This window comes from Erpetoichthys calabaricus, chromosome 2 (genome assembly GCF_900747795.2).
Source record: "Erpetoichthys calabaricus chromosome 2, fErpCal1.3, whole genome shotgun sequence".
Classification (NCBI taxonomy): domain Eukaryota; kingdom Metazoa; phylum Chordata; class Cladistia; order Polypteriformes; family Polypteridae; genus Erpetoichthys; species Erpetoichthys calabaricus.
Window position 1 is genome coordinate 265673225 of NC_041395.2, and position 25322 is coordinate 265698546.

At 38.6% G+C, this 25322-nt stretch overlaps 1 protein-coding gene across 2 annotated transcripts in view; it reads left to right on the forward strand.

Annotated features, from left to right (window-relative positions):
- Nucleotides 1-25322, forward strand: part of parga (poly (ADP-ribose) glycohydrolase a) — a 236556-nt gene that overhangs the window by 170381 nt on the left and 40853 nt on the right. For both annotated transcript variants that reach the window (XM_028795482.2, XM_051923908.1), the window contains exon 18: nucleotides 21179-21284. In XM_028795482.2, the coding sequence (XP_028651315.1) occupies nucleotides 21179-21284 (106 nt within the window). The remainder of the gene's footprint in view (nucleotides 1-21178; nucleotides 21285-25322) is intronic.

A 25322-nucleotide genomic window follows, 5' to 3' on the forward strand; every position in this document is an offset into this window, starting at 1 on the left:
CTGATTTTTCAGAATCTGATTTTGTTGACAGTGATCAGGAGATCGAGCAAGAGAGTGAGGAGCTGGCATCAGCTGATCAGACACCAGTCGATGCTGCCCCAGCTGATCGCCTGCCAGCTGAGCGCATTCGATGCACCTACGGCAAGTTTCGTGTGGGAGGAATACCCAGACATTGATCCATGGGAGCCAAACTGGCTACCGGACTTCACAAAACAGCATGGCTTGCTGTTGTACACGACAGATTACCAGTCGCTAGACTACTTCAGGCTGTTCTTTCCTGTTGCTGCTTTTCAGCTAATGTTAGATGAGACAAAGTGTTTTTCAAAGTGGAAACCCACAACAAAAGACGAGATGAAGGGCTTTGTGGCATTACAAATGGAGATGGGACTAGACTGGCGATATAACTTCAGGGAGCATTGGTCCAAACAGGCTTTGTCCCCTGGTGGCTTTGGACAGTTTAAGCCGCGTAATAGGTACATGCTCCTGCAAAGTTTTATTCACTTCTGTGATAACCAGAAGCAAATCCCAAGGGGTGAGCCAGGCTATAACCCCATGTATAAAGTTCAGCCCCTGCTTGACATTGTGGAACCAACATATAAGCAATTTTAATCAGCCTGGCCGTGATTTGTCTGTGGATGAATCTATGATAAAATACAAGGGATGCCTTTTTTTCTACTAATATATGCCAGACAAGCCCACAAAGTATGGCATGAAGGATTTTGTACTTTGTAGAAGCGAACACTGGTTTCTGCCTGAAAGTAATTACATATACAGGAAAGTATTCCTTTCAAAGAGAGAACTGTCCCTTGACAAGTCAGGTTGTGCTGGAGCTGCTTCAGGGCTATGAACATTTGGGTTATGTTGTGTACATGGCCAATTTTTATACATCAGCAGAATTGTTCATGGATCTACAGAGCAGGAGAATTGGAGCTTGTGGCACAGTGAGGGTGAACAGGAGACATGTGCCTTCATAGTTGAAGCCAGACAGGCTGAAGATGAAAAGAGGTGACAATCTGGATTTCATGCAGGCAGAAAACTTGGAGTCAGTGGCATGGAACGATGTCAAACGGGTGACTTGTCTCTCTACAGTACACACTAACAATATATGTGAGAAAGTTATTCGTCAAAAGGGAAACACAGAAGGTAGGAAGCTGGACAAGCCAGTTGCACTTGAGGAGTATAACTGTAAAATGGGTGGAGTTGATCGACTGGATCAGATGCTGGGGTCATATGCTTACGGCCATAAGTCCACCAAGTAGTACCACACTGTGTACCATCGCATACGTGAGATTTCATTTACAAATGGCCATATATTGTTCAAGCAGGCAAACAGTGACAGCACTATAACTGCAGCAGATTTCCGCAAGAAGGTGGTTGACAGCTTCCTGGCAGAGTATGTTGCAGTGCCTTTGGCAAAGCGAGGAAGGCCATCACAAAGAGCAGTGCCAGACAGGCTGACTGAGCGCCACTTTCCTGCAACATATGAGTACAAAAAATACAAACCTGACTGTGTTGTGTGTAACAACACACAATTGAAAAGGAGACACTAGTGCAACACATATTGTAAGCAGTGCAATGTGGCAATGCATGCAATTGGCTGCTTTGAGTGATATCATACTTTGCAGGACTTTGCTGTGTAACACGTATGTGAAATCATATAGTATACAGGCTCATACAACATGCAAGACAGTAACATTTGACAAAAATAAATATTTTTTGTTGATTTGATATGTTAAACCATTGCTTTGTGTTCTTTTTTAAAAAAAAGTTAGTTTTTGGAAAAATATTCAGCCCTGGGAGAAAAGAAACAAAAAAAAATTAGCCCTAAAAGAGTTAATGAACTGGTCAGTCAGATTTCAAATTATTGAACCCCTAAGTGTGTGTCATTTTAATTACTGACCAGCCTAGCAGTGCTGTTAGGACACTCACACCCCTGTGCATTCCTGACTTGTTGCCTGAGCTTGTGAAACTTTCTGCTGCACCATCCCCCATCCTTTGTTCTTTCGCTTGTCCTGTTTCATTCAAACAACTCCTAAACTGGTGCACTGTCTTTCCAAATCAGTCATTCCTGCACTAGCATTTTCAGACGTTTCACATACAAGCACTTGAATTTCTTTCATTTCTATTGTCCCATGTTTTAATTCCACACTTCTCTTAGTATCCATATTCCATTACTTAGTTCATGCCCTGTTGTCAACAATGGCCATTCAAACTCACCAGCTTCTCTGCTTTCTATCTGATTTGTTTTTCCTAAATCAAAATTCATTGCAGAACTGGTTACATTTCCTAACAGTGGTGAAATATCTATCAGTGTAGCATGTTTTTTAAATACTAGACAGACCTCCGTTACTACTGGCCTAACTTTTACCATGGACGGTTTACACTCCTTTTTTTCCCCTGCTTTCTTTGCTTTCTACTTTAGCAGTGGGTGTTCTACATGCTAGCACCTCACATTTTTTATGCAAATTGTTACATCCCTCAGAACTTAACATTCTCTCAATATTCCACTTTCATTTTCTACCACTTTGCTATCTTCCTTATTACCAATACTACCTGATAATAAACCTCTTATAACAGCAGCTGTCTTCTTTATACCTGATCTCTTTTTTTCTGCTTTTAATCCTTCCAGCCCCCTTCCATTTTGTGGCATGCTCGGCTAAGCTTCTGCTTTCTCTTCCTGCACTACAGGCTGTAATCAGGAGGCTCAGCAGTGGCCGGATCTTGAAAAATCAGTAGATGGTGCCAGGGATCAGAGTATTGTCATTGAAGTGGACAAGCCTCTTCATCAGTCTGAACCACTTAGATGACATGAGGTTTGCGAATTGAGGGCCCTTGTCTCCATTCCCCAGTAATCATCAGTGGAGGGCAGCTTAACAATCCCCATGAAGAGCAGGATAGCCACAAACTTGTTCATCTTGTCTTCAGTGGTGGTGAAGGTGGTGTTAACATCCTTCTGGGTTCCATATAAGTTGGGCCAGTACGTTATATGCTTGAAGTCTTGGGGACTAAAGTACCTGCTGACGTACTCGATTGGAGTCACATCGAAGTCAGGGGGAAGAGTCCTGGTACTATGGCAGGTTTGGGTTGTCCAGGTCAGCCTTATTCCAGCTGTTTAGTCTGGCTGCTGGCTTCCCCTTCTAGGTAGGCCTCTTGGCTTGTGGTTCTGGCTGGACTTTATCCTTGCTGTCGTTTTCATCCTTGTCCTGAAGCTTCTCTACTGCAGGCTTCATGCAGTTCCTCTTGGCAGTGGGGCCTGTGTCACTTGGACCTGGAGTGTCCAGGTTGTAGGTTGGTGGGATGAAGTTGGGGTCTGCCACATTGTTGTCTTCTTCCTTGGAGCCCTCATTGTCACTGATGGCAGATGGGCTTGCACAACAGCAGTCTCCCTCTTTCCATTAAAGAACTGAGTAGACAGCTGCATAAGAAAAAGTTTATTTTTTGAGTCAATATCAAGCCCACTTTACTGTTACTGTTACGTTCACAAATAACTCAAAGTATAGATCTATTGAAAACAAAGAATATTGACATATAAATTATAAATATATAATATGAAGTAAAAAGTAACATTATAAGTACTTGTACTTCTTTATTTTTTCCTATAATTCAATCAAAAAAACTAAATAAATCGCAAATATTAAATTACAGTGATCCCTCCTCGATCGTTCCAGAACCCCCTGCGAAAGGTGAAAATCCACGAAGTAAAAACCATATGTTTATATGGTTATTTTTATATCGTCACGCTTGGGTCACAGATTTGCACAGAAACACAGGAGGTTGTAGAGACAGGAAATTTATTCAAACACTGCAAACAAACATTTGTCTCTTTTTCAAAACTTTAAACGTGCTCCATGACAAGACAGAGATGACCTTTCCGTCTCACAATTAAAAGAATGCTAACATATCTTCCTCTTCAAAGGAGTGCGCATCAGGAGCAGAGAATGTCAGAGAGAGAGAGAGAAAAGTAAACAATCAAAAACCAATAGGTGGTGTTCGGGCTTTTAAGTATGCGAAGCACCGTGCGGGAAGCATATCGCGCAACAAAGCAGCCACATGGAATGTAGCAATGTGTGAAGGTATTCTTTCAGCGTTTTTTGAGGAGCGAACAGCCCCCCTGCTCACAATATATTTGAAGAGTTTTATTTAATACATAATACGTTCTCTGATTGGGTAGCTTCTCAGCCATCCACCAATAGCGTCACTTGTATGAAATCAACTGGGCAAACCAACTGAGGAAGCATGTACTAGAAATTAAAAGACCCATTGTCCACTGAAACTCACGAACCAGAGAAAAATCCGCGATATATATTTAAATATGCTTACATATAAAATCCACAATAGAGTGACGCCGCGAAAGTCGAAGCACGATATAGCGAGGGATTACTGTATTACATCAATTTAAGCTGTAATAAGGCTCACAGTAAAAATAAACACCAATATATGCCATTTAACTAATAATAACAAAAATAATATAATAAATACATAACTAATAAATAAATCATAACAATAAATAACTAATAATAATAACTAATAAAACTGATGAAAATCACACATTTCACTATTTACAGCTTGAAAATTTCTATAAATGGGTTAAATTTCTCACTGGATTACTGTATAATGTTATACAAACCTGTGGCAACATCAAATACACTATTGAGTACTATTGTCTTATGTTATTTGGAAAAACAATACCCTAAGTACGACTTACTAGACACATCGGGCGTATGTCTAAAAATGGACTTAGGTGAAAAGGACATATGATCAAATATAGCTCAGCATTTTTCATGCCAAAAATGTCACTATTTTCTAGAAATCCTACGCAAACAACACTTATCTCAACATTTAGCACAACTATTCAGCCGCATAATGTGTGAGTTTCATCAACTTTCCATTGTTTGTTTCGATGTTATGCCCATAGGTGTGGGAGTAGGTAGGTCCGTACTTCACACATTCCGGAAGAACATGGAGATTTGAAATGCTGCAGGCCAGTGCTGATTTTTCAGATTCCATGATGTCACTCTCCCTGGCGTAACCTGATCTTTGCTGATTGGCTGGTATTAATCCATATGGTTCTAGGACTTCACATTAGGCATGGGGAGGGTGCTTTGGATGTCTGTTGAAATTACCAAATATGGTTATTTGTTTGATACAGGACATTAAACTCATTAGAGGTATCTATCTCAGGATGAATGAAGTGAAATATCAGACAGTGGAGGTTTTGTTAGAGAGCAATATGCTAATCTGGAGTCATTAAATCATATAAGTGGTGAAATATATAACGGAAGGTGTATAGGAAGAATATATTCAGTCCAGGAAATAACTGTTAAAAATTATGCCTAAAAAATATAAAATTTTCAATGACCACCTGTTGTTCTGTTCTGATGGGCATTTTGTAAACGATTCATTCTTTTTGAACAACTCTTTTCAGTGAATCATATTAACTGATTTGTGAGCATGAATGAACCATTTCAGTGGAGCTTAACGGGAGTGCTAAAGCACATGCATATCTTGCATGATGTCATCAGTGTCTTTCATTACACTGATAGAAGTTTAAAGTGCATGCACAAGAACTGCCTGGCTCTTGACTCATTTGATTCGTGAACAAGTCACTACCCAAGAATCAGTGTAATGATTCTCGTTCATTTGATTCTCATTTTCATTTGAATCACTACATGAGATTCAGTCTAATTCTTCTCGTTCATTTGATTCACAAGCAGTTCACTACCTGAGAATTAGTCTAGTGATCCTCATTCAATTGATTCCCAAATGAATCATTATAAGTTGCACATTCTCATTCACTTGTGATTCTGTAACGTGTTAAATTTATTATATTTTGTGTATGGAAACAGGGCAATTACATATGAACTATGATGTTAAATATAGAATTTAAATTATATACATATATAATAAATAAATAATTATATTATTTATATACACACATTCATACATAATATCAAAAAAGTACAAATTTTTAAACTATATATTTGTAATGCAATCAGAGGGGACATCCCCCTATACTGCCCAACCCCACCCAAAATCAAAAGAATCTATTCACTTAAAACGGATCGTTCAAAAGAATCAAATCAGTAAGGTGAATCGAAATTGCCATCTTTGTTGTCCTGATAATGCAGTAGTTACTACTGCTTCTTCATGGATCTAGCATGCTGAATTTGAATGTTGCACCCAGTGGCTCTTTCTGAGGAGTATGCACGTTTTTAATGTGTGTGCATGATGTTTTCTCTGTGTGTACCGTTTTTTCAGGATGTGCATGTTAGGTTAATTGGACATTTTGAATTGACCCTTTCTAACTGGGGGTGCATAAGTGAACCTTGCATTAAATTATTTCACACCATGTGTCTGATACTTCTGGTATAGGCTCCAGCAACCCGCTGCCATGCATTGGAATAAATCAGTTTTGAAAGGTTACATGCTATTAATAATAATGTATACATATTAATAAAAGGCAAAGCCCTCACTGACTGACTGACTGACTGACTCATCACTAATTCTCGAACTTCCCGTGTAGGTGGAAGGCTGAAATTTGGCAGGCTCATTCCTTACAGCTTACTTACAAAAGTTAGGCAGGTTTCATTTCGAAATTCTACGCGTAATGGTCATAACTGGAACATATTTTTTGTCCATATACTCTAATGGAGGAGGCGGAGTCACGTATCGCGTCATCACGCCTCCTACGTAATCACGTGAACTAAAAACAAGGAAGAGATTTACAGCACGAGTCAAACGCGGGAACGAAGGTAAATGACGTTAATTTTTGACTGTCTTTTAATACTGTGTAAGCATACATATTAACGTGCAATTAAACGTGCGCATTTACGGGGTGATTTCTCAGGCTTAAAAGCTCGCCTTTTATCAAACGCGGGAACAAAGGTAACTGACGTTGTTCACTGTCTTTTAATACTGTGTAACCATACATATTTACACATGTGCAATTAAACGTGTGCATTTACGGGGTGATTTCTCAGGCTTAAAAGCTCGCCTTTTACTAAAAAGGTAAATGCAAAACTATTTTCAATCATTCTATGATCTGCTTCTCACAACTGAAGGCACCGTGGCTGATGTTACGTCACTTGCTGTCCAACCATAAGCGTTACCTGGTAGGTAACTGGACACTCACTTCACTCTCTTTCAGGAATCAAAGCTCTGAGGTTTTCTTTTGTTCTTAATTAAAATTTAAAAGCAATACTTCACCGCTGCTAAGCCCCTCTAGCGCTGACGTCCGAGGTTCGATTACCGTAAGCAAGTACAGTGAGTGTGTAATTACATTCACGGCATTCGTAGTCTGATTCACAATCTGATTGTATGGGTGGTTACTTACGAGGTAACGCTTATACTTGGCCACCAAGTCAGGTCGAAGTGATCACTCGAGTAAAGGCAGCTTCACAAAAAAACAGATCCTTAACAAACTGTTATTAGTATATTTTCCCTCAGTTTAAAAACGTTTTATTTTCTTCTTAATAAAAATTTAAAAGCGGTACTTCGCCGGTGCGAAGCGCGTGGATTTGACCAACTGACACATACAGACATATTCATGAGTGCAGGTACTTCGGAAAGAAAGCACCGTGTAAACCTAAAGTTTAAATTAAGTTCATAGACCTACAAAAGGTTGCCATTCATTTGAGGCAAGATTGCTTTTGTTCTGTACAACTATACGTTGCATTCTCAAGAGTGTGCTTGCACGGCTTCAGATATATATGTATATATATATGTATGTCTATATATAAATATGTAAGCTTATAAGTACTGCCTTACTTCTCTTTAAGAAAGGAAGATGTAATGATACTTGATTTAAACGATTCCATGTCTTCCTGGGTTTGCGTAGCTTATTGTCAATATCTTTACACCTGTTTTTAACACTTATTTACTGAAACGGGCTTTCACGAAAAAAGTTAGGGCTTTGCTACAGGATACACCCTCCACAAGTTAAGCAAGTAAAAATAAAATATATATTTCTGTTTTATTTAAACCTTTTAAGTTCGTATGCATAGCCCCATTTGGCTGTTTTAATTTTGTTTTTCTTTCTTCAGTAATATTTAATCTCCTTAAAGAAAAAGAACATATCCATTTTACTTTTTTTGTACCTCTTTAGTAATATTTTAGTTTAAAAGGATAACCAGTATTTAAACCTTTTATGTTACTTTATACATTTATTTTACACAATGTTGAAAAATTAATAAGAAAACTACATATTTTGGCAGCTGCTGCTTTCATTTTGAATGAAATGAAAAAAGCTCTCCAAGACAAAACGTCAATGAAGAAGAAACAGTTTGCACTATCTAAAAAGGAGAAACCCTCATTTATAAAAGTTTGCTGCAGATGACTTAACTGAAAATAAATGAATAGTTCCTATGTGTATAATACATATTTATCTATTTTACTTATGCCTTTATTCCACCAACTTACAACATCTGAGGTACAATTTGTTACATTACTTTTGTTTTTTGCAGCACAGGCAGGTGAAGTGACTTCCTCAGGGTCACACAGTGGTGTCAGTACCAGGATTTGAACTGACAAGCTCCGGGTTTACTGAAATATTACTGAACAAAGAAAAAAAACGAAAATGGGCAAATACGGCTATGCATACAGATGTCCATCCGTCCATTATCCAACCTGCTATATCCTAAATACAGGAGCCAATAAGTACATATGTTTATATACAGTGTGTATATATATATATATATATATATATATATATATATATATATGTGAATGTATGTATATATATATATGTATGTCTATATATATAAATATTTAGATATGTAAATTTGTATATGTATATATATGTTTATGTGGATGTGTATATGTGCATATACGTATGTATATGTAGATATGTATATATATATGTATATGTATATATATGTTTATGTGTGTCTGTGTGTGTATATTATATATATAAAAGACAGCAACACTCATAACAATGACAACACAATTACATTGACAATCATGTTACGTTATTTTTAAAATGTTTCCTTTTTTTTTTTTCATAACCTCTTTAACACACTACTTCTCCGCTGCGAAGCGCGTGAATTTTGCTAGTCTATACTAATAAAAGGCAAAGCCCTCACTGACTGACTGACTCACTCATCACTAATTCTCCAACTTCCCATGTAGGTGGAAGGCTGAAATTTGGCAGGATCATTCCTTACAGGTTACTTACAAAAGTTAGGCAGGTTTCATTTCGAAATTCTACGCGTAATGGTCATAACTGGAACCTGTTTTTTGTCCATATACTCTAATGGAGGAGGCGGAGTCACGTATCGCGTCATCACGTATTATGCCTCCTACGTAATCACGTGAACTGAAAACAAGGAAGAGATTTACAGCACGAGTCAGACGCAGGAACGAAGGTAAATGACGTTAATTGTTGAGTGTCTTTTAATACTGTGTAATTGTTGAGTGTCTTTTAATACTGTGTAAGCATACATATTAACAGATGTGCAATTAAACGTATGCATTTACGGGGTGATTTCTCAGGCTTAAAGCTCGAAGTGATCACTCGAGTGAAGGCAGCTTCACAAAAAAACAGATCCTTAACAAACTGTTATTGGTATATTTTCCCTCAATTTTAAAAGGTTTTCTTTTCTTCTTAATAAAAATTTAAAAGCAGTACTTCGCCGGTGCGAACCGCGGGGATTTGAGCTACTGACGCATACAGACATATTCATGAGTGCAGGTACTTCGGAAAGAAAGCACCGTGTAAACCTAAAGTTTAAATTAAGTTCATAGACCTACAAAAGGTTGCCATTGATTTCAGGCAAGATTGCTTTTCTCCTGTCACCTAAAATATTGTGCTGGATAATAAATGTATGTAGTTCAAAAATTAATTGATTGATGCAGCTTATTTACCTTGTCTTTAATAAGATTTTTTTGTAACTTTTTTTAAAATGAGCTCCAACACTACCAATACATTTTGCTAAATGAGTTTGCAAATAGTTTAATATACCCTGGATTCCATTTAACAATTCACTTAACCAACTAAAAGACAGACAAAAAAAAAAGCTAAATTACAGTAATCCCTCACCTATCGCGGGGGTTACGTTCCAGAGCCCCCCGCGATAGGTGAAAATCCGTGAAGTAGCGACCTATATTTATTTTATTATTTATACATATTTTAAGGCTTTATAAACCCTTCTCACACTCTTATAAACCTTTCTCACTCTCTTGTTAACCTTTCCCATGCTCTTATAAACACTTCCTATGCTCTTAAACACTTTCTGCATTCTTAAACACCGCAGACCAACACTGCACGCAGCGATCAGATGTCAATGTGTCTGCACTCGCTTTGTGAAGGGGGGCAGATGAACTCTGAGCAGAGCAGAAATGGACTTTGTGCTGCTTCTGCCAAAATACCTGCTTGTCTCAATGTGTCTGCACTCGCTTTGTGAAGGGGGGCAGATGAACTCTGAGCAGAGCAGAAATGGACTTTGTGCTGTTTCTGCCAAAATGCCTGCTTGTCGCTCTGCGCGTTCGGAAGGAGGAGGAGGAGTGTGTGTGTGGGGGGGTGTGAGGGCTGAACGCGCGTTCGCTCAAACCCCCCTCCCCGGAGGCACAGTAGCTCCTGCCACTTCGCATTGTCAAGGGGGTGGGGAGCTGAATGAACGCTAAGGAGAAGTGGACTTTATGCTGGCTTTGTGCTGCTTGTCGCTCTGCGTGTCAATAATTTAAAAGCCTGTACATCACCAATTTTCTTGTCTCACTGTCTTGTCTTGCGTGAAGTTAAAATGTTTTATAATAGTGAGATGTTACTCATATCCTTAGCCCGACATCCACATATCATATGTGTTAACAAAGTGTGTTTTATAAGTTTACATGTGTTTAAAGCATGTGGGATGGGTATTTTAAGGCTTAAACTATAAAAATGTTTATTTATATGGTCTTTCTATATCGCGGATTTTCTCCTGTTGCTTATGGGTCTGGAACATAACTTCCGCGATAGGCGGGCAATCACTTGTATTTAAAAACCCGCGAAGTCGTGAATCCGCGAAAAGTGAACCGCGAAGTAGCGAGGGATTACTGTATTCCAGATATAAGCACTGTTCATATTTTATAAGGGAAATGGAATAAGTTTTGCTGATGATTTTCAAGAACAGTTTGAAATGTTTAACTCAGCCAACTGACATCTTGCTTATTGACTACTGCTTATCTCAACCTTTTCATACTTTCTGGTGTTCTTACAGTTTTCTATGGTCTAACAAAGTGTCCTTCACAGTATCGGGTGAATACTTCCACACATAGTGACGAGAAAGAACTCTTCCATGCTGAGGCACATTAAACTTAATTCAAAATGTTCTTTGCATCTCTGCTATACATTTTGATTCAATGTATGCCACAACAGGGCGGCACGGTGGCGCAGTGGGTAGCGCTGTTGCCTCGCAGTTGGGAGACCTGGGGACCCGGGTTCGCTTCCCGGGTCCTCCCTGCGTGGAGTTTGCATGTTCTCCCCGTGTCTGCGTGGGTTTCCTCCGGGCACTTCGGTTTCCTCCCACAGTCCAAAGACATGCTGGTTAGGTGGATTGGCGATTCTAAATTGGCCCTAGTGTATGCTTGGTGTGTGGGTGTGTTTGTGTGTGTCCTGTGGTGGGTTGGCACCCTGCCCGGGATTGGTTCCTGCCTTGTGCCCTGTGTTGGCTGGGATTGGCTCCAGCAGACCCCCGTGACCCTGTGTTCGGATTCAGCGGGTTGGAAAATGGATGGATGGTATGCCACAACAGTGAACATGCAGTGCACCACAAAGGAGTTGTTCATTGTCATTGAAACTGCATTTTGCATACAACACTGGCATGGCACTGTATATATTGTCAAGTTTGGGTCACAAAGTTAGACAGGAGAGTAGAGCAGGTTTTCCAAGGAATAGAAACTTTATTGCTACTATTCTGGCAGATACAAATACAAGTTTCTTTCATAGGCGATCCAGCCTCACAAGGAACAGCTGTCAAGCTTGATGCATCGGGCCTGACTCCTGCTTAAAAGAACATAAAGTCTTCTTCATCAAGGGGGTACAGCGGCTCAGTAGCAGCTGCCAAAGCAAAGGGAGTCTGTGGGAAGAGAGACAAGAAAGTGAGACCTCAGGATGGCCGCAGCTCTGTCTTTTAAATGTTCGAAGGCCCTCGTGCCAAAGATAGCAAGCCTGTTGCTGATCACGCAAAGAGGAGCTGTAAGAGTGTGTTTGTTTCCCATTGAAAAACTGTTTAAGAGTTGCCGCGTCCTCCTGCAACAGCGGTCACAATATATTCCCACTCAGTTCATTCGCCCTTCATAATGCACCCTTACCCTACATAATAATCATCAAATCCTTGTCCTGCACCTGTTATTTTCATTTTAACATTTCAATCTACTGCCACCTTCATAAGCTTGTCTGTCAGTTCATTCTCTCTGTCCTTTACTTTTATGCATCTGTTAGTCTTCTTAGATTGACTATCCATATTACTATCCGAGAATGGTAAACTGGAAGGCACAGACGCAGGTCTCGGTAAACCGGAAGGCACAGACGCAGGTACATGGCGATGGACCCAGGAGACATAGTGCGCAGGGCGCGCGTCTCATAAACCCCAAGCGAAGTCTGATCCACCGCGAACGAAGGAGTTACGGCTCAAAAACGAAAGAGCTCAACTAACGTAAATAAGACATGAAGCAATAACACGCCCATAGCTAACGAGTAACGACACTGCCACACAGAAAAGAGGATTCTGCACTGCACTCCAGAGTCAAACGGAAGACACTACGGAGCCCGCAAAGGTCCACAAAGATAGTACGGAAGGCGCAAGCGAAGTCTGATCCACCGCGAACCTACAATGCGCGTCTAACACACCGCAGGCAAAACCCCGAGATGGTACAGAAGCCCCAGAGATACGGACTCCACAGCATATGTGAATCACATTACAGTAATACAATAATATGAGTACTCACAGAAAAAACAAACACAAGACGCCTCGGCGTCCCGCCCCACAATCAAACCGGAGAGAGTATAATATTAATAAACGAACGCTCCGTATTAAACGGACAGAATCCCCAAATGTCCAGAGTACACAGCATATGTGAAGCACATTACAGTGATACATTACTAACAGTACAACCACAGAACACACAGACACGAGACCTGATGGAGGAGTACGGAACCGTACACGCCCACACTACACGGCATAGTCAGACCCAACATAGTACGGAAGGTGCAGGCGCCTACAATGCACGTCTAAAACACCGCAGCCAGAAACTCAGGATAGTACAGACGCCCCAAAGATCCGGACTCCACAGCATACGTGAATCACATTACAGTAATACAATATTATAAGTACTCACGGAAGTAACAAACACAAGAGGCCTCGGCGTCCCGCCCCACAGTCAAACCACAGAAAGTACGGAGTCCCCAAATGTCCACAAACCACAGCATGGTCAAACCCGACATAGTATGGAGCGCCTCCAACGACAACCACAGAGAACACACACATGACACCAGAGGTGTAATATGAATAAACGAATGCTCCGTATTATACGGATGGAATCCCCAAACGTCCAAACTACACAGCATATGTGAAGCACATTACAGTGATACATTATTAATGGTAGCTAACAATACTGTTCACATAAACGACGCCAATCTCCCATTAAAGCTGCATTTGCCATGACAATCAACAAATCCCAATGACAGACCATGGACAGAGTCGGCCTTTACCTCTCTGAGCCTGTATTTAGACATGGACAACTTTATGTAGCCTTCTCAAGAGTTTGGCATTCATGTGACGTTAACGTTAAGATTATAATAACTCCATACCAAGGAAAACTCCTTCACGGACAACACGCCATCTATACTACAAATATTGTGTATATCTGTACTTCCTATATACGTCATCTACACCTTTACACTCCAATATATCTCATACATAGATCTGCACATCTATACCTACATAACATAACAATTACACTGCTATTGTCATTTACATATATTACATAGACCTACAGATATCGTGGCAGTGAACATGATACATATGTAACAATCACCAAGAAAGACAATAATCTCTATCAAATGTATTTCGGGTTACCCAAGACCAGAGGTTGGCAAGCGAAGCGAGCAGGGGGCAGAGCCCCCTAGTTCAATAGATTGTGAGATGGGAAATAATGAAAACTTACTATATTTTCGTGCCACATAAAGGAAAGCTTTCTGTGATATGTCAGTGACGTTTCCAATGCTGTCGCATTAAAAAGTACGATAAATAGTGGCAGGCATATCACATGGCACAGAATTCCCAGTTGGATGAACTTTTTTAATTTTACAATAAAATTGTGTGACGTTGTGTCAAAAGAGTTGGAGGGAGGGTTTGCCACCCACAGGGTCTTCAGAGCTTTGGAGAGCACAAGGTCTTTCAAAAACACCGTTTTCTTCTGGTACTGAAATTTCCAAAATATTTTGCACTACAGTTTAAAAATCAGATTTTTGGTACTGGTATACCCCACGACCCTAGTGTAAAATAGTCACTGTAGCTGCGTGTCTAAGGGATTTGAATTTATACCACCTTGCAGACTATTCTCTGCCAGTGGCTTACTTTGTGCCCCTCTTCAAATCATGAAATGTAAAACATATAAGTAAGCTATTATACCAAGTTGTTTATCCTTCCATCCATTATCCAACCCGCTATATCCTAACTACAGGGTCACGGGGGTCTGCTGGAGCCAATCCCAGCCAACACAAGGCACAAGGTAGGAAACCCACACAACAAGCACACACTAGGGACAATTTAGGATCGCCAGTTCACCTAACCTGCATGTTTTGGACTGTGGGAGGAAACCCATGCAGACACTGGGAGAACATGCAAACTCCACACAGGGAGGACCCGGGAAGGTCTCCTTACTGCGAGGCAGCAGCGCTAACACTGCACCACCGTGCCGCCCCAAGTTGGTAATTTTTGTGGAAATACTGCATACCCCTTTGAACTGAAAATATAAAATAGCATGGATGACAGCATTCTTGTTTTCGCATCAGTATTTCAGTGTTTTTAGATAATTTTAGCATTATTGTGTGTTCTTTTGTTAGTAATTTTATGAAAAAGCTCTAAAGCAGAGCTTGATTAAAGCATCAGAATATTAAAGAGAGGATGGCTAGCATATCTTAAACTAGATTGGTTCTCCCTTGTCATTGGAGCTCAACACATCATCGTTTATATTTGTTGAACAGCTTTAGAATGTCTTATTGTTTTTAAAATTTGTCAAAAAATGTCCAATTTATTGTCTGAATCCTGGATATACAGTTAGGTCCATAAATATTTGGACAGAGACAACTTTTTTCTAATTTTGGTTCTGTACATTACCACAATGATTTTTAAATGAAACAACTCAGATGCAGTTGAAGTGCAGACTTTCAGCTTTAATTCAGTGGGGTGAACAAAATGAATGCATAAAAATGTGAGGCAACTAAAGCATTTTTTGAACACAGTCCCTTCATTTCAAAGTAATTGGACAAATTAAATAACTGGAAATAAAATGTTCATTTCTATTACTTGGTTGAAAACCCTTTGCTGGCAATGACAGCCTGAAGTCTTGAACTCGTGGACATCACCAGATGCTGGGTTTCCTCCTTTTTAATGCTCTGTCAGGCCTTTACTGTAGCGGCTTTCAGTTGCTGTTTGTTTGTGGGCCTTTCTGTTCGAAGTTTAGTCTTCAACAAGTGAACATAACTGTATAAAGTCCAAGCCCTTTACTATAGTTGCCCTATGAATCGAAATATCACAAACTGCTGTTGTTTTAGACAAGTAAAAGGGGTTGAAAAGCTAGCTATTTTCATCTGGATGTCCACTTTTATCCTATAGTCTGTAGTGATTTGTATCTGCTTACAGATAGATTATAGATACTAGTAACTGGTGTACATTTTTAGTTAAAGATATGCAGTGTGTTAGCATTCTCAAAAAAAATAAAATAAAAAACATGCAAGACTTCATGGGAGACAGGATTTATGATTCACAGATATTGGTATTGTCATCTATCTTATTAAATTAAACAGTTGCATTAATATCATTTGTAAATAAAATAGGGAGTTCTCTGTTTTATGTAAGGGCTACGTTAAAAATAGGTAACAAAAATGTTTATTGGCTAAAAAAATTCATGTTTTTTGCAAATATGTGTTGTTTTTTTGATGTTTGTATTATTGTGTACCAGTATCTGCGCACTGCACGATAACGTGCAGTGTATACACTTATAGTTTTCATACTCTTTCTCTGTACGTTTAGCATTCGTTTGCTTAGAGGTTGATGCGCTTGCTGCTTCGATAGCAGCTCATTTTCTCCACTCTAGGTGCCCGCTTCTTCTCTTCTTCCTTCGGCATCTTTTCACATTAAAACTGATTAAGTCAGTTTTTGTGTTGCAATTACTTAGTATGTTTTCCTTAATTTTTCAATTAAGCTGGCATTTAAGTCTTCAATCTGCCTCAAAAATTATTTAAGATATGAAGAGGTAGAGGAAGTGACAGCGAAGGTGGTAGGGATGAGAACGGCACCCATACGCATGCGCTGCACGGCCACCCTGCGGCCAAGAATTGATTATACAATAAAATAAAAAAAAGAAAAAGAATAATAAAAATCATCACCACAAAAGCGGACAGTAGAGGTCACATAGTATATGTTAACCAAATTTCAGGTCAAAAGGTGAAACAGTTTGAGAGCTACAGGTGATTTAAAATCCTGGACAAACAGACAGCCACGTAGCGTATTGTATAAGATGATTTTTGATTACTGTAAAGCACTAAAGTAGTTTTTTTGTTTTAAACATTTATTTTTCCATGAAAACGAAGCATCTTTAACAATTAAGTTAAAATTCACTACAAGAAGTGTGCTACTTCTAGAAATCAAGCAGATCAAGGGCCTGATCTCAATGGAGGTGAATATGTATAGGGCATATTTTGTTGTCAGGCAGGTGAATGTTGCAGATAAACACAACCACCAACCCACCTTAGCCTCATCTGATTAGAATAATTGAGGTGCATTCTGTAAATCCTTTCCAAATGCTGGAAGACAAACCTAATTTACATAAACGTCTAAAACATGAGTGAATTAATTCTGTCACCCAGTAAACGGCAAGATTAAGCTGCCAGTTGCCTACTGAGACTTTTCAGTTTTAAACAGGGTGTTTCAGAATATTATATGTGTAAATGATTTGATAAATTTGGCTATGCTGCATAGGAAGCAAGGCTGGTAGACACATCATTTTCAAGTGTTGTTTAGTGTCATGTGGATGGTCAATGCAGTTACTTCCAAAGTTGTTTACCACTGCCAGCTCTAAAAGGGTGCAGAAAGATTAAAGAGAGAGAGTAGCAACTCACAGATATGGTAGTGCCCACAAATCTTTTAGCATAGAAATTATCGGGGTGGTATTGAATGCCCAAAAGGCAACCATAAATGAGGCATCACTCTTTGAATGACTGTTTTATACCTGTAAATTAATTGAAGCCTTTAATGTTTTTGGATTTTAATACGAGCAAAGTAGTACAAATACTAACTTAAATAGCAGAGGTCTGAAGGGACTGAAAATTTATTGCATTCATACAAAAGGCCTAAGTAATCAGGGCAGAGTAGGTAGAATTAGTATTAGAATTTAGTTAGTTTGGGGTTAAAAAGTGCAAAACTATTATGCTTTCACCAGTGCTTTTCTTTATATGCTTAGAAATGATGATGGAATAATGGAGAATGTGAAGGGAAGAGGGAGAATGAGAGCCACTGAAGTATTTACATAGGTATCTGTCAGTTTTTCAGGGTATAAGTATAAGTACAAGTTTCTTTCTTCATGTCAACTAGACTAGTTTAATTCGAAATTATTTCTTTAGTCTCAGCTAGAGAGCACAGATCCCCAGTTTTTATGCTGTAATTGCCAGCAAAGTTCACCCTTTGCTGGCCCACTAGTGGTCATTTTGCAGGTGATCAAGCGTTTTTCTGAAATAGGATAGAGAGGATTAATAAATGCATTAAGGGGTCTGACATGGAGGTAAGTAATAACATTGTTTACCATTTTCAGAATTGGGAGGGTTTAGACCATTAGTAATAGTTTTGTATATGCATTTTTGAAAGATCTCGTAAAGAAGCATGCATTAGACTCTTATGAGCATTGTAATGATACACTCACAGCTTCCATTGTTGTTTTATGAATTGCTCAAAGCTGCATATTATTTTATGCACCAGTGCTGAGCTTAATTGGCATGTGGAATAAAATTGTGATATTTTGTCTTTAATTGTCAGGGTGTCAGACTGTTCAGCTTAATTTAATGATGTGATCTACCAAATGTGTTTATGTCTAATTCAAATATAAATGAAAAAATGTGTACCATGCTTATTAAAATATGTGCACATTGAGCTTACAATAAAATAATGTACAACACATTTTTCAGAATATGTTATATTCTTCCATATTATCCTATTTGTTTTTCTGTACATTTTACTCTCTGAATAGTCATAATGTGAGAAAACCATGCTGCTTGATTTCTGGTTGCTTCTTGACATTTGTCATATGGAACTATAGTTAAAATAATCACATCAGTGAAATAAATGCACCTGTGCAATCATTTGCTATTAGTAATATTTTTAGTAAAAATAATCCACTGTAGATCAAAAACCAGTAAATAAAACATAATTCTACAACAGAAATGTAATTAAAACTTTTAACAATATTCTGTTCAATTTGACTTTTTAATGTTAAACTGTTATATTTTCTGTATTAACTAAACTGCTGTATTAACTAAACGTTTCTGTGAACTGTCAGAATTTTTGTATAAAGTATGGCATCTATTAAAACATCTGCCATTGTATGTAAAATAAACATTGCAATTTCTGTGATAAACACTTTTTAAAATGAGGATGTTCTGGTTTGGAGCATGCTTGTTTATTGTAGGACATGAACAGAACTACTGAAATGGAGTAGAGTAACCAGTAAAACAATAAACATATGTCTAATTAGCTGAAAAAAATATATATTCGACTAAGTTAATAATAATAATAAAACTTGTTAATTTGCTTTGTCTGAAGACAACGCAAGACTAAGCAGAGAGAGGTGATAATACATATTAAATGCCATACAATAAAGCTGGATCCCTTTTGTTTTTATACTATTATTATTTATTTTATTGCATAAATATTTTTGTTATATAAGGGAGTGTGCAATAATTCTGTTATAAAGATTTTTGATGGGTAAAAATAATCATAGTGTAGTTTTTTGATTTCTTTGGGTATAAAGTATAGCTCATTATTTGTGTTTCTTTTACACTCTTACTAGGGGGCTTCGCTCGCCATCCCCCTGGCCTGTGCTACACACCAGCCACTTCGCGTCTCTGCCACTTGCGTATGTGGATTTCACTTTCACCAAACAACAAATCTTTTAATTCTCATGGATATGCCTCTTCATTGGGAAAAAACACTACTTTTCCCTGATGGCAACACTAATTAGACAATCTACAAGTCTCCAACTTAAACTTTAAAGCCAAACAATATCTGCATACTTATGTCATATCACCTGTGTTAATGTATTCGATCTCTTTTTGCTGTTCCGTTATTTCACTGTATAATAATTTCCGTTTGTTTGTGCTAAAGCGATCTTTACTATCATTTTTTTTGAGACTTTCGAATTTTATTACTTTCATTATTCTCTAACCTGCTCTGCAAGTGTATCTCACCAATGTTTTTGAAGCTCTTTACGACGGTCTACTTTGTCTTCTGCTCATTGTCTTCTTCTATTGTTTGTCTTTTATTTCTGCCCCCACTTGAACCTGTTAGGTTTTCAATTAATCTCTTGGCACAAAGTGTCGTCTTGCGGGACTTGAAATTATCTCTCTGAAAAAGTCTTGTCTTGTCCCAAGATTTTTTTATATAATTGAGAGATTTGTTTTTGTCAATAGTGAAATTAGTGATTAAATTCTATTGTTAATTATATTGGTAATTGTAGACAAAGAGAGGGCCTCATAGATGAGTGACACAGACTTATTTTATTGTGGTTTTAAGTGACTAGTAGGTTTATATTCTTTTCATGTTTAAGCATATTTAATAGTACACATTTCTTTTAATGTTTTATTGTACTGAAATCAAAATAACAGAATGAGGCAAATAGCAGTGAATGTGTACTTTTGATCTGATATTTGGATCTCTATTCTGTCCAGTCACATTTTTGGCAGCTTTGTAAATTGACAAGTCTGTAAATGATGTGCTCTTGTTTAGGTGTACACACAGTCTGCCCCATCTAAAGTCATTTTTGTCTTATAAACATTAATTCAAGGGCTAGTGGAAAATCAGCAACACCTTAAATTAATGTGCAATGGGAAGACAGTGATGTTTACAGAGTTCTTTTATACATTACCAGACCTTACATAGACTCCCTTTACAGAAAATTCAGCCAGGCCAAGTGAATTACCTAGAGGAAGACCAAGGCAGACACAGGGGAAATATGCAAACTCCACCCAGACGCAGGGTCAATGTTTAATTAAAATATATGCCATTAAAATCATAAAATTTGACAGTATGCTTTTTAAAACAGTTTTAATGGACTGACATTGTGACGGATGGCCAGGGTCATTACAAGGCTGGGATGCCAGCTGAGTGGAAGGACTGAGGGAAAGACTTTGTTAGAGTCACATTCATCCCCAGACACTAGAGGGCAGCCCCCTTGGGTTGGTACAGCACCACAGATCCCCGCAGGGAATGCTGGGAGTTGTAGTTTGGAGCAGCCTTATTGGGCTCCAGGGGGTGCTGCAGGTGCAGTTCAGTCGCTGGAGGAACCACTCCCGCCACACCTGGAAGTGCAGGTGGAAGAATAGCAAGAAACACCTGGAGCACCTCCAGTTTCATTATAAAATGAGCCGCCTTACCACCAGTCGAGGAGCCAGAGTCAGAAGGTGGAGGAAAAGCTTGCAAAGCGAAGTGGAAGAGACAGAAAGAAAGAGAGAGAGGGAGGAAGAAAGAAGTGCTGAATTGTGTTATCTTTGGTGCTTTCTGTATTGTACTGTGCTGTAGTGCAAAACAAAAATGCTTCTCCACTTAAATAGAGGTATGTTAATTGGCAAGATTGTGTCTCGGCCTGTCTGTGTTGGGGTTCGGGGAGCATTATGCTCCCTGGTGGTCCATACACATTTATATGGATGAATAAATAATTATTATGTGATTTAATGTTAATAATTTTACAGTTTTTTTTTATTACTCTGTTTTAGGCATATTGTGGTTTTGCACGACCAAGTGAAAAAAGTAAAAAGCTGCCTGCTGTGGCTACTGGAAACTGGGGATGTGGAGCTTTTGGAGGTGATACTCGATTAAAAGGTAAATTGACTTCTTTTTACCAAAAGAAAGTTATGGTAATTTTAGAAAGACACCTTGTGTTTAATTTCACACTTTCTTTTGCTGTATAAGTCAGCTAAATACATAATGACAGGATTAACCATAGAGGTACATGTGCCCTAGTTATCAGCCTTTGATTTTCTTTTTGAACAAACACAACTCGGCATAAGGGGTGATTAGTGAAAAGATACAAAAACAAAATTACAAAAAAATTCTCAGTAAATGCAAAATGCATTTAAAACCATACTTAACCAACTTTCTCAGATGTAAATGCTCAGGAAAGTTTTAAACTTCACTAAAATTTCACTTAAGGGTTTTCTTCACTTGGCTTACATTGTGATATCATTTCCATTCACAAGATGGAGCAGAGAACTGTAAGGCAAATTGTATATGTACATACTTTTACATATATCACCTGTAGCAGACCTTCTGCTTTACACTGCATCCTGCTAGCAGCACAGTCTGTACATAATCTTCATATGTAACAAATATGCAGTACTTTGCAAAGGTCTAGCCAATTGTGAAAAATTTCTATAAAGTGGGAGTCTGTTCAACAATAATGCAAGGATTTTTTTAACCATTAAAATTCCTAAAAAGTACAGCAAACAGAAAAATAAACTGACATCAATATTTGCATGGCTCCCCTTTTACTTAAAACCAGCAGCAAAAATCTCTTAGGTACACTTCCATGTAGTCTTTGAATGTACTCACATTGTAGGTTTTTCAAAGCCTTCTGGAGAACTTGCCACAGTTCCACTGCTGACTTTGGCTGTCTCACTTACTTCCGTCTCTGCCTCAGGGATTTTGGGATTATCTCAGGTCATACCATCTGTTGAAGGATTCCCTATTCCTCTCTTCAATGCAGATACATCTTTTATGATTTTGGCTATATGTTTGGGATCATTGTCCTGCTGGAATGAATGAAGTAGGTGGTGGTGTTTTGTGATGGATAAGACGGACACTGCTGTACTTCTCAGCAGTGAAAATGGCATCAATTTTGATATATTCACCAACTCAGTTTGCGCAAATGCAGCCCTAGAACTTCTACTTTGTTTCACTGTTGCATGCACACATTCAGCCATATACTGTTGTCAAGCCCTTTGATCTGTTAAAGCGGAGGAATGGTTTTTTGGTTACAGGTATATCATGAAGAACACCTAATAAAATTTCTCCAAACTGTAGAAGGGTGCACCAAGGTCCCAACTGTTTCTGCCATTTCTTTGCTGAAAGGGGTACTGGACATCTAATTTTGAAAGGAAGCAGCTTGATGTATTTCTCATTTGCTGCACTTTGTTTCTGTGGGCCGCCACTTCGTTTCCAGTGCTTACAATTCCCGCTTGCTTGTGCTTCTGCAGACAGGCTTGGGCAACACATCTTGGCAACACTTGTCCACTGTGAAATTTCTGCTCAGGAAAGACCTTGACAATGCAGGATTGCCACCTTGTCTCTTGCCCTTGTGCTCAGTTTTGACATATTGTAAGATTTTCAGGTTAAACCACCATCTACCACAGCCTCACCTTTTTGTTTGGTTATTCCTTGTCCAGTTTTATTCCCTCTACACAATTGTTTCAGTTAATTGATTTGGTTCAGCCTACATATCATGTCATTAATCAGTGGAACCTTTTTGTGATATTTGCTTAACCACTTATGCACAAGGTGTCCTCTTGGTAGGACACAGCCATATTTAAAAATTGAGTATGTAAGTTGCAGTAAACCCACAGTCAATCAAAAGCAATAATGGTATTTTTATATAACCAAGGGTGTCTTCTTTCAAAAAATCCTAAGTTTCCATGTTGTGTGCTCTATTCCATTTTTAAAAATGTGTAATTTGTACATATATACCCTGAAAATGAGCAGCACGTCACAACTGAGTGAGTATGCTTTTATCAAAGATCTAATCTACTTGATACTTCAGAAATTCTCTTTCACTAATTTAATAAGAATTATTGTTTTAATGTAATTAATGTTAATATTCTGCAATATAAAGATTTGGACTGTGGCTTATTGCCATACATTTTTTAATGATTTTTTTTAAACTAAACCGAAGAGATGCTGCTGTCAATGCAGACCTGTGCACCGCTGCTAAGACAAGCTGAAACTTGATAAATGCCACATGGTGAGCATAAAAGATTTGATGGCTTCCTACATCTGTAACATTTGAGAATGTAAAGTGGGATCTATTAAACAGTCCCATATTTACCTGATAGCACTGCGATTACTACCACATAAAGAGCCTCATCTGAAAATGAAAAGGGCAAATACCCAGAGCAAGGATAAAAGCTACAAACTCCTCTGGAGATGGCAGTGGCAAAGATCGTAGTGACGATAAAAGTAAGGTGGAAAGGATTCAGCCGTGGCTTGATTTCATATAATGAAAAATGTTATATTTCTTCCATGTATGTTGTTTGGGCTGTTATATCTCGAAGCAAGTTATGGCAGGTTCAGCTACTGTAATATTTTGGGTACTGCGCACTACAGAGAATTAACTTATCACCTCCTATTTAAGACAGCCTTTTAATGCTGGACAAACTTCATCAGACTGAGTGTAAAAAGCAGGAGGGGACTGGAATTTTTTGTGAATGTGCAATTAAAACCAAAATGTGTGATAAAGACATTGAAATGTGGACTGAATTTGTACAGGTCCCTGTCCAAGAAAGTAAGTTACGTCATCCTGGCTGACTCTGTAACAGGCATGATTCACTCTGTGCAAATATCTTTTTGATGAATCATTCTGAATGCTCCTTACTTCAAACAAGGAATCAAATATTAGCATGTTGCATTCGTTGACATAAAAAGCTGGACCTGTTGTATCCAAATATTGATATCTTTAAATATAAACCTGTGGCACAATCTAAGAAGATCTGACGTCATTTTACTGTTGCCTGCAACCCTGTTAGTGACTACACCAGTTCTCTGTTATCCAAGCCAGTAGTTTTTTTATGTGTATTTATTGATTGTTTTTTTATTATATTTGTTATTTTCTTTTGTAAAAGTTTACTTTACGCTTGGGGAGAAATGAAGTGTAATCTAATTTACTTAAAGCCACATACAGTGAAACGCTCATTACCATCTGGTTGCTGAGTTTCAGCCCATTCTATATATATATACACACATTATATATATATATATATATATATATATATATATATATATATATATATAGTGGAACCTCTAGATACGAGTTTAATTCGTTCCAGTACTGAGCTTGTATAGCGAATTTCTCGTATCTAGAACAAACTTCCCCATTGAAAATAATGGAAATCCAGTTAATCCGTTCCGCACCCCAAATATATTAACATAAAAATCAATTTTCCTAACAAATAACACTGATAAATTATATATACTGTAGTCTACCTTTAATGAATAACACTGGTAAATAATATAACTGATTATTAAAAGAATCAAAACAGGTGTCCAAAGTGCAGTAGAGCATTCAATAAATCTTTAAATAAATAATCCTTAAAACAGTTGTGAAGTGGAGGTTTAAAATACACAAGAATAACAATCCTTTAACACGAGGTTAAAACGTCAACAGGAAGCAGTCTTTAAAAAACAGATGACAATCCCCGGTGCTTCTTCTCTGTTAGCGTCTCACCTGCGGGCTCTGCAACAGGCGAGACACTCTTAATGCAGCTGACCTTCTCTACACCGTCCTGCTTCAGCTGTTTGGCTCGCCTGTTCAGCTCACTGTTCAGCTACACGCGAGCCTGCACTCGCTCGCTCTCCCGCACCGACTTCCTACTCCTGCCTGCCTGCCGCAACCTCCGTTCTCTCTCCTCTCTTTTCTTTTACTTCTTCTCCCCCTTAACCGGCTCGCGCTTCTCTATATATGCGGGGAGGACATGGCAGCTGCAGCCCATCAGCCACAGGAACAATCATGGATGTGGGCAGTTTCCCACCTGTGCACTTAGGTGAGAAACGGCCACACTGCAGATCGCCCTGCGGCTCGCTACAGCTACCACGCCTCCTCGCTAAGCCGCGAGCTATACCCACAGCCTGGCTCGTGGCTCATTACGCGAG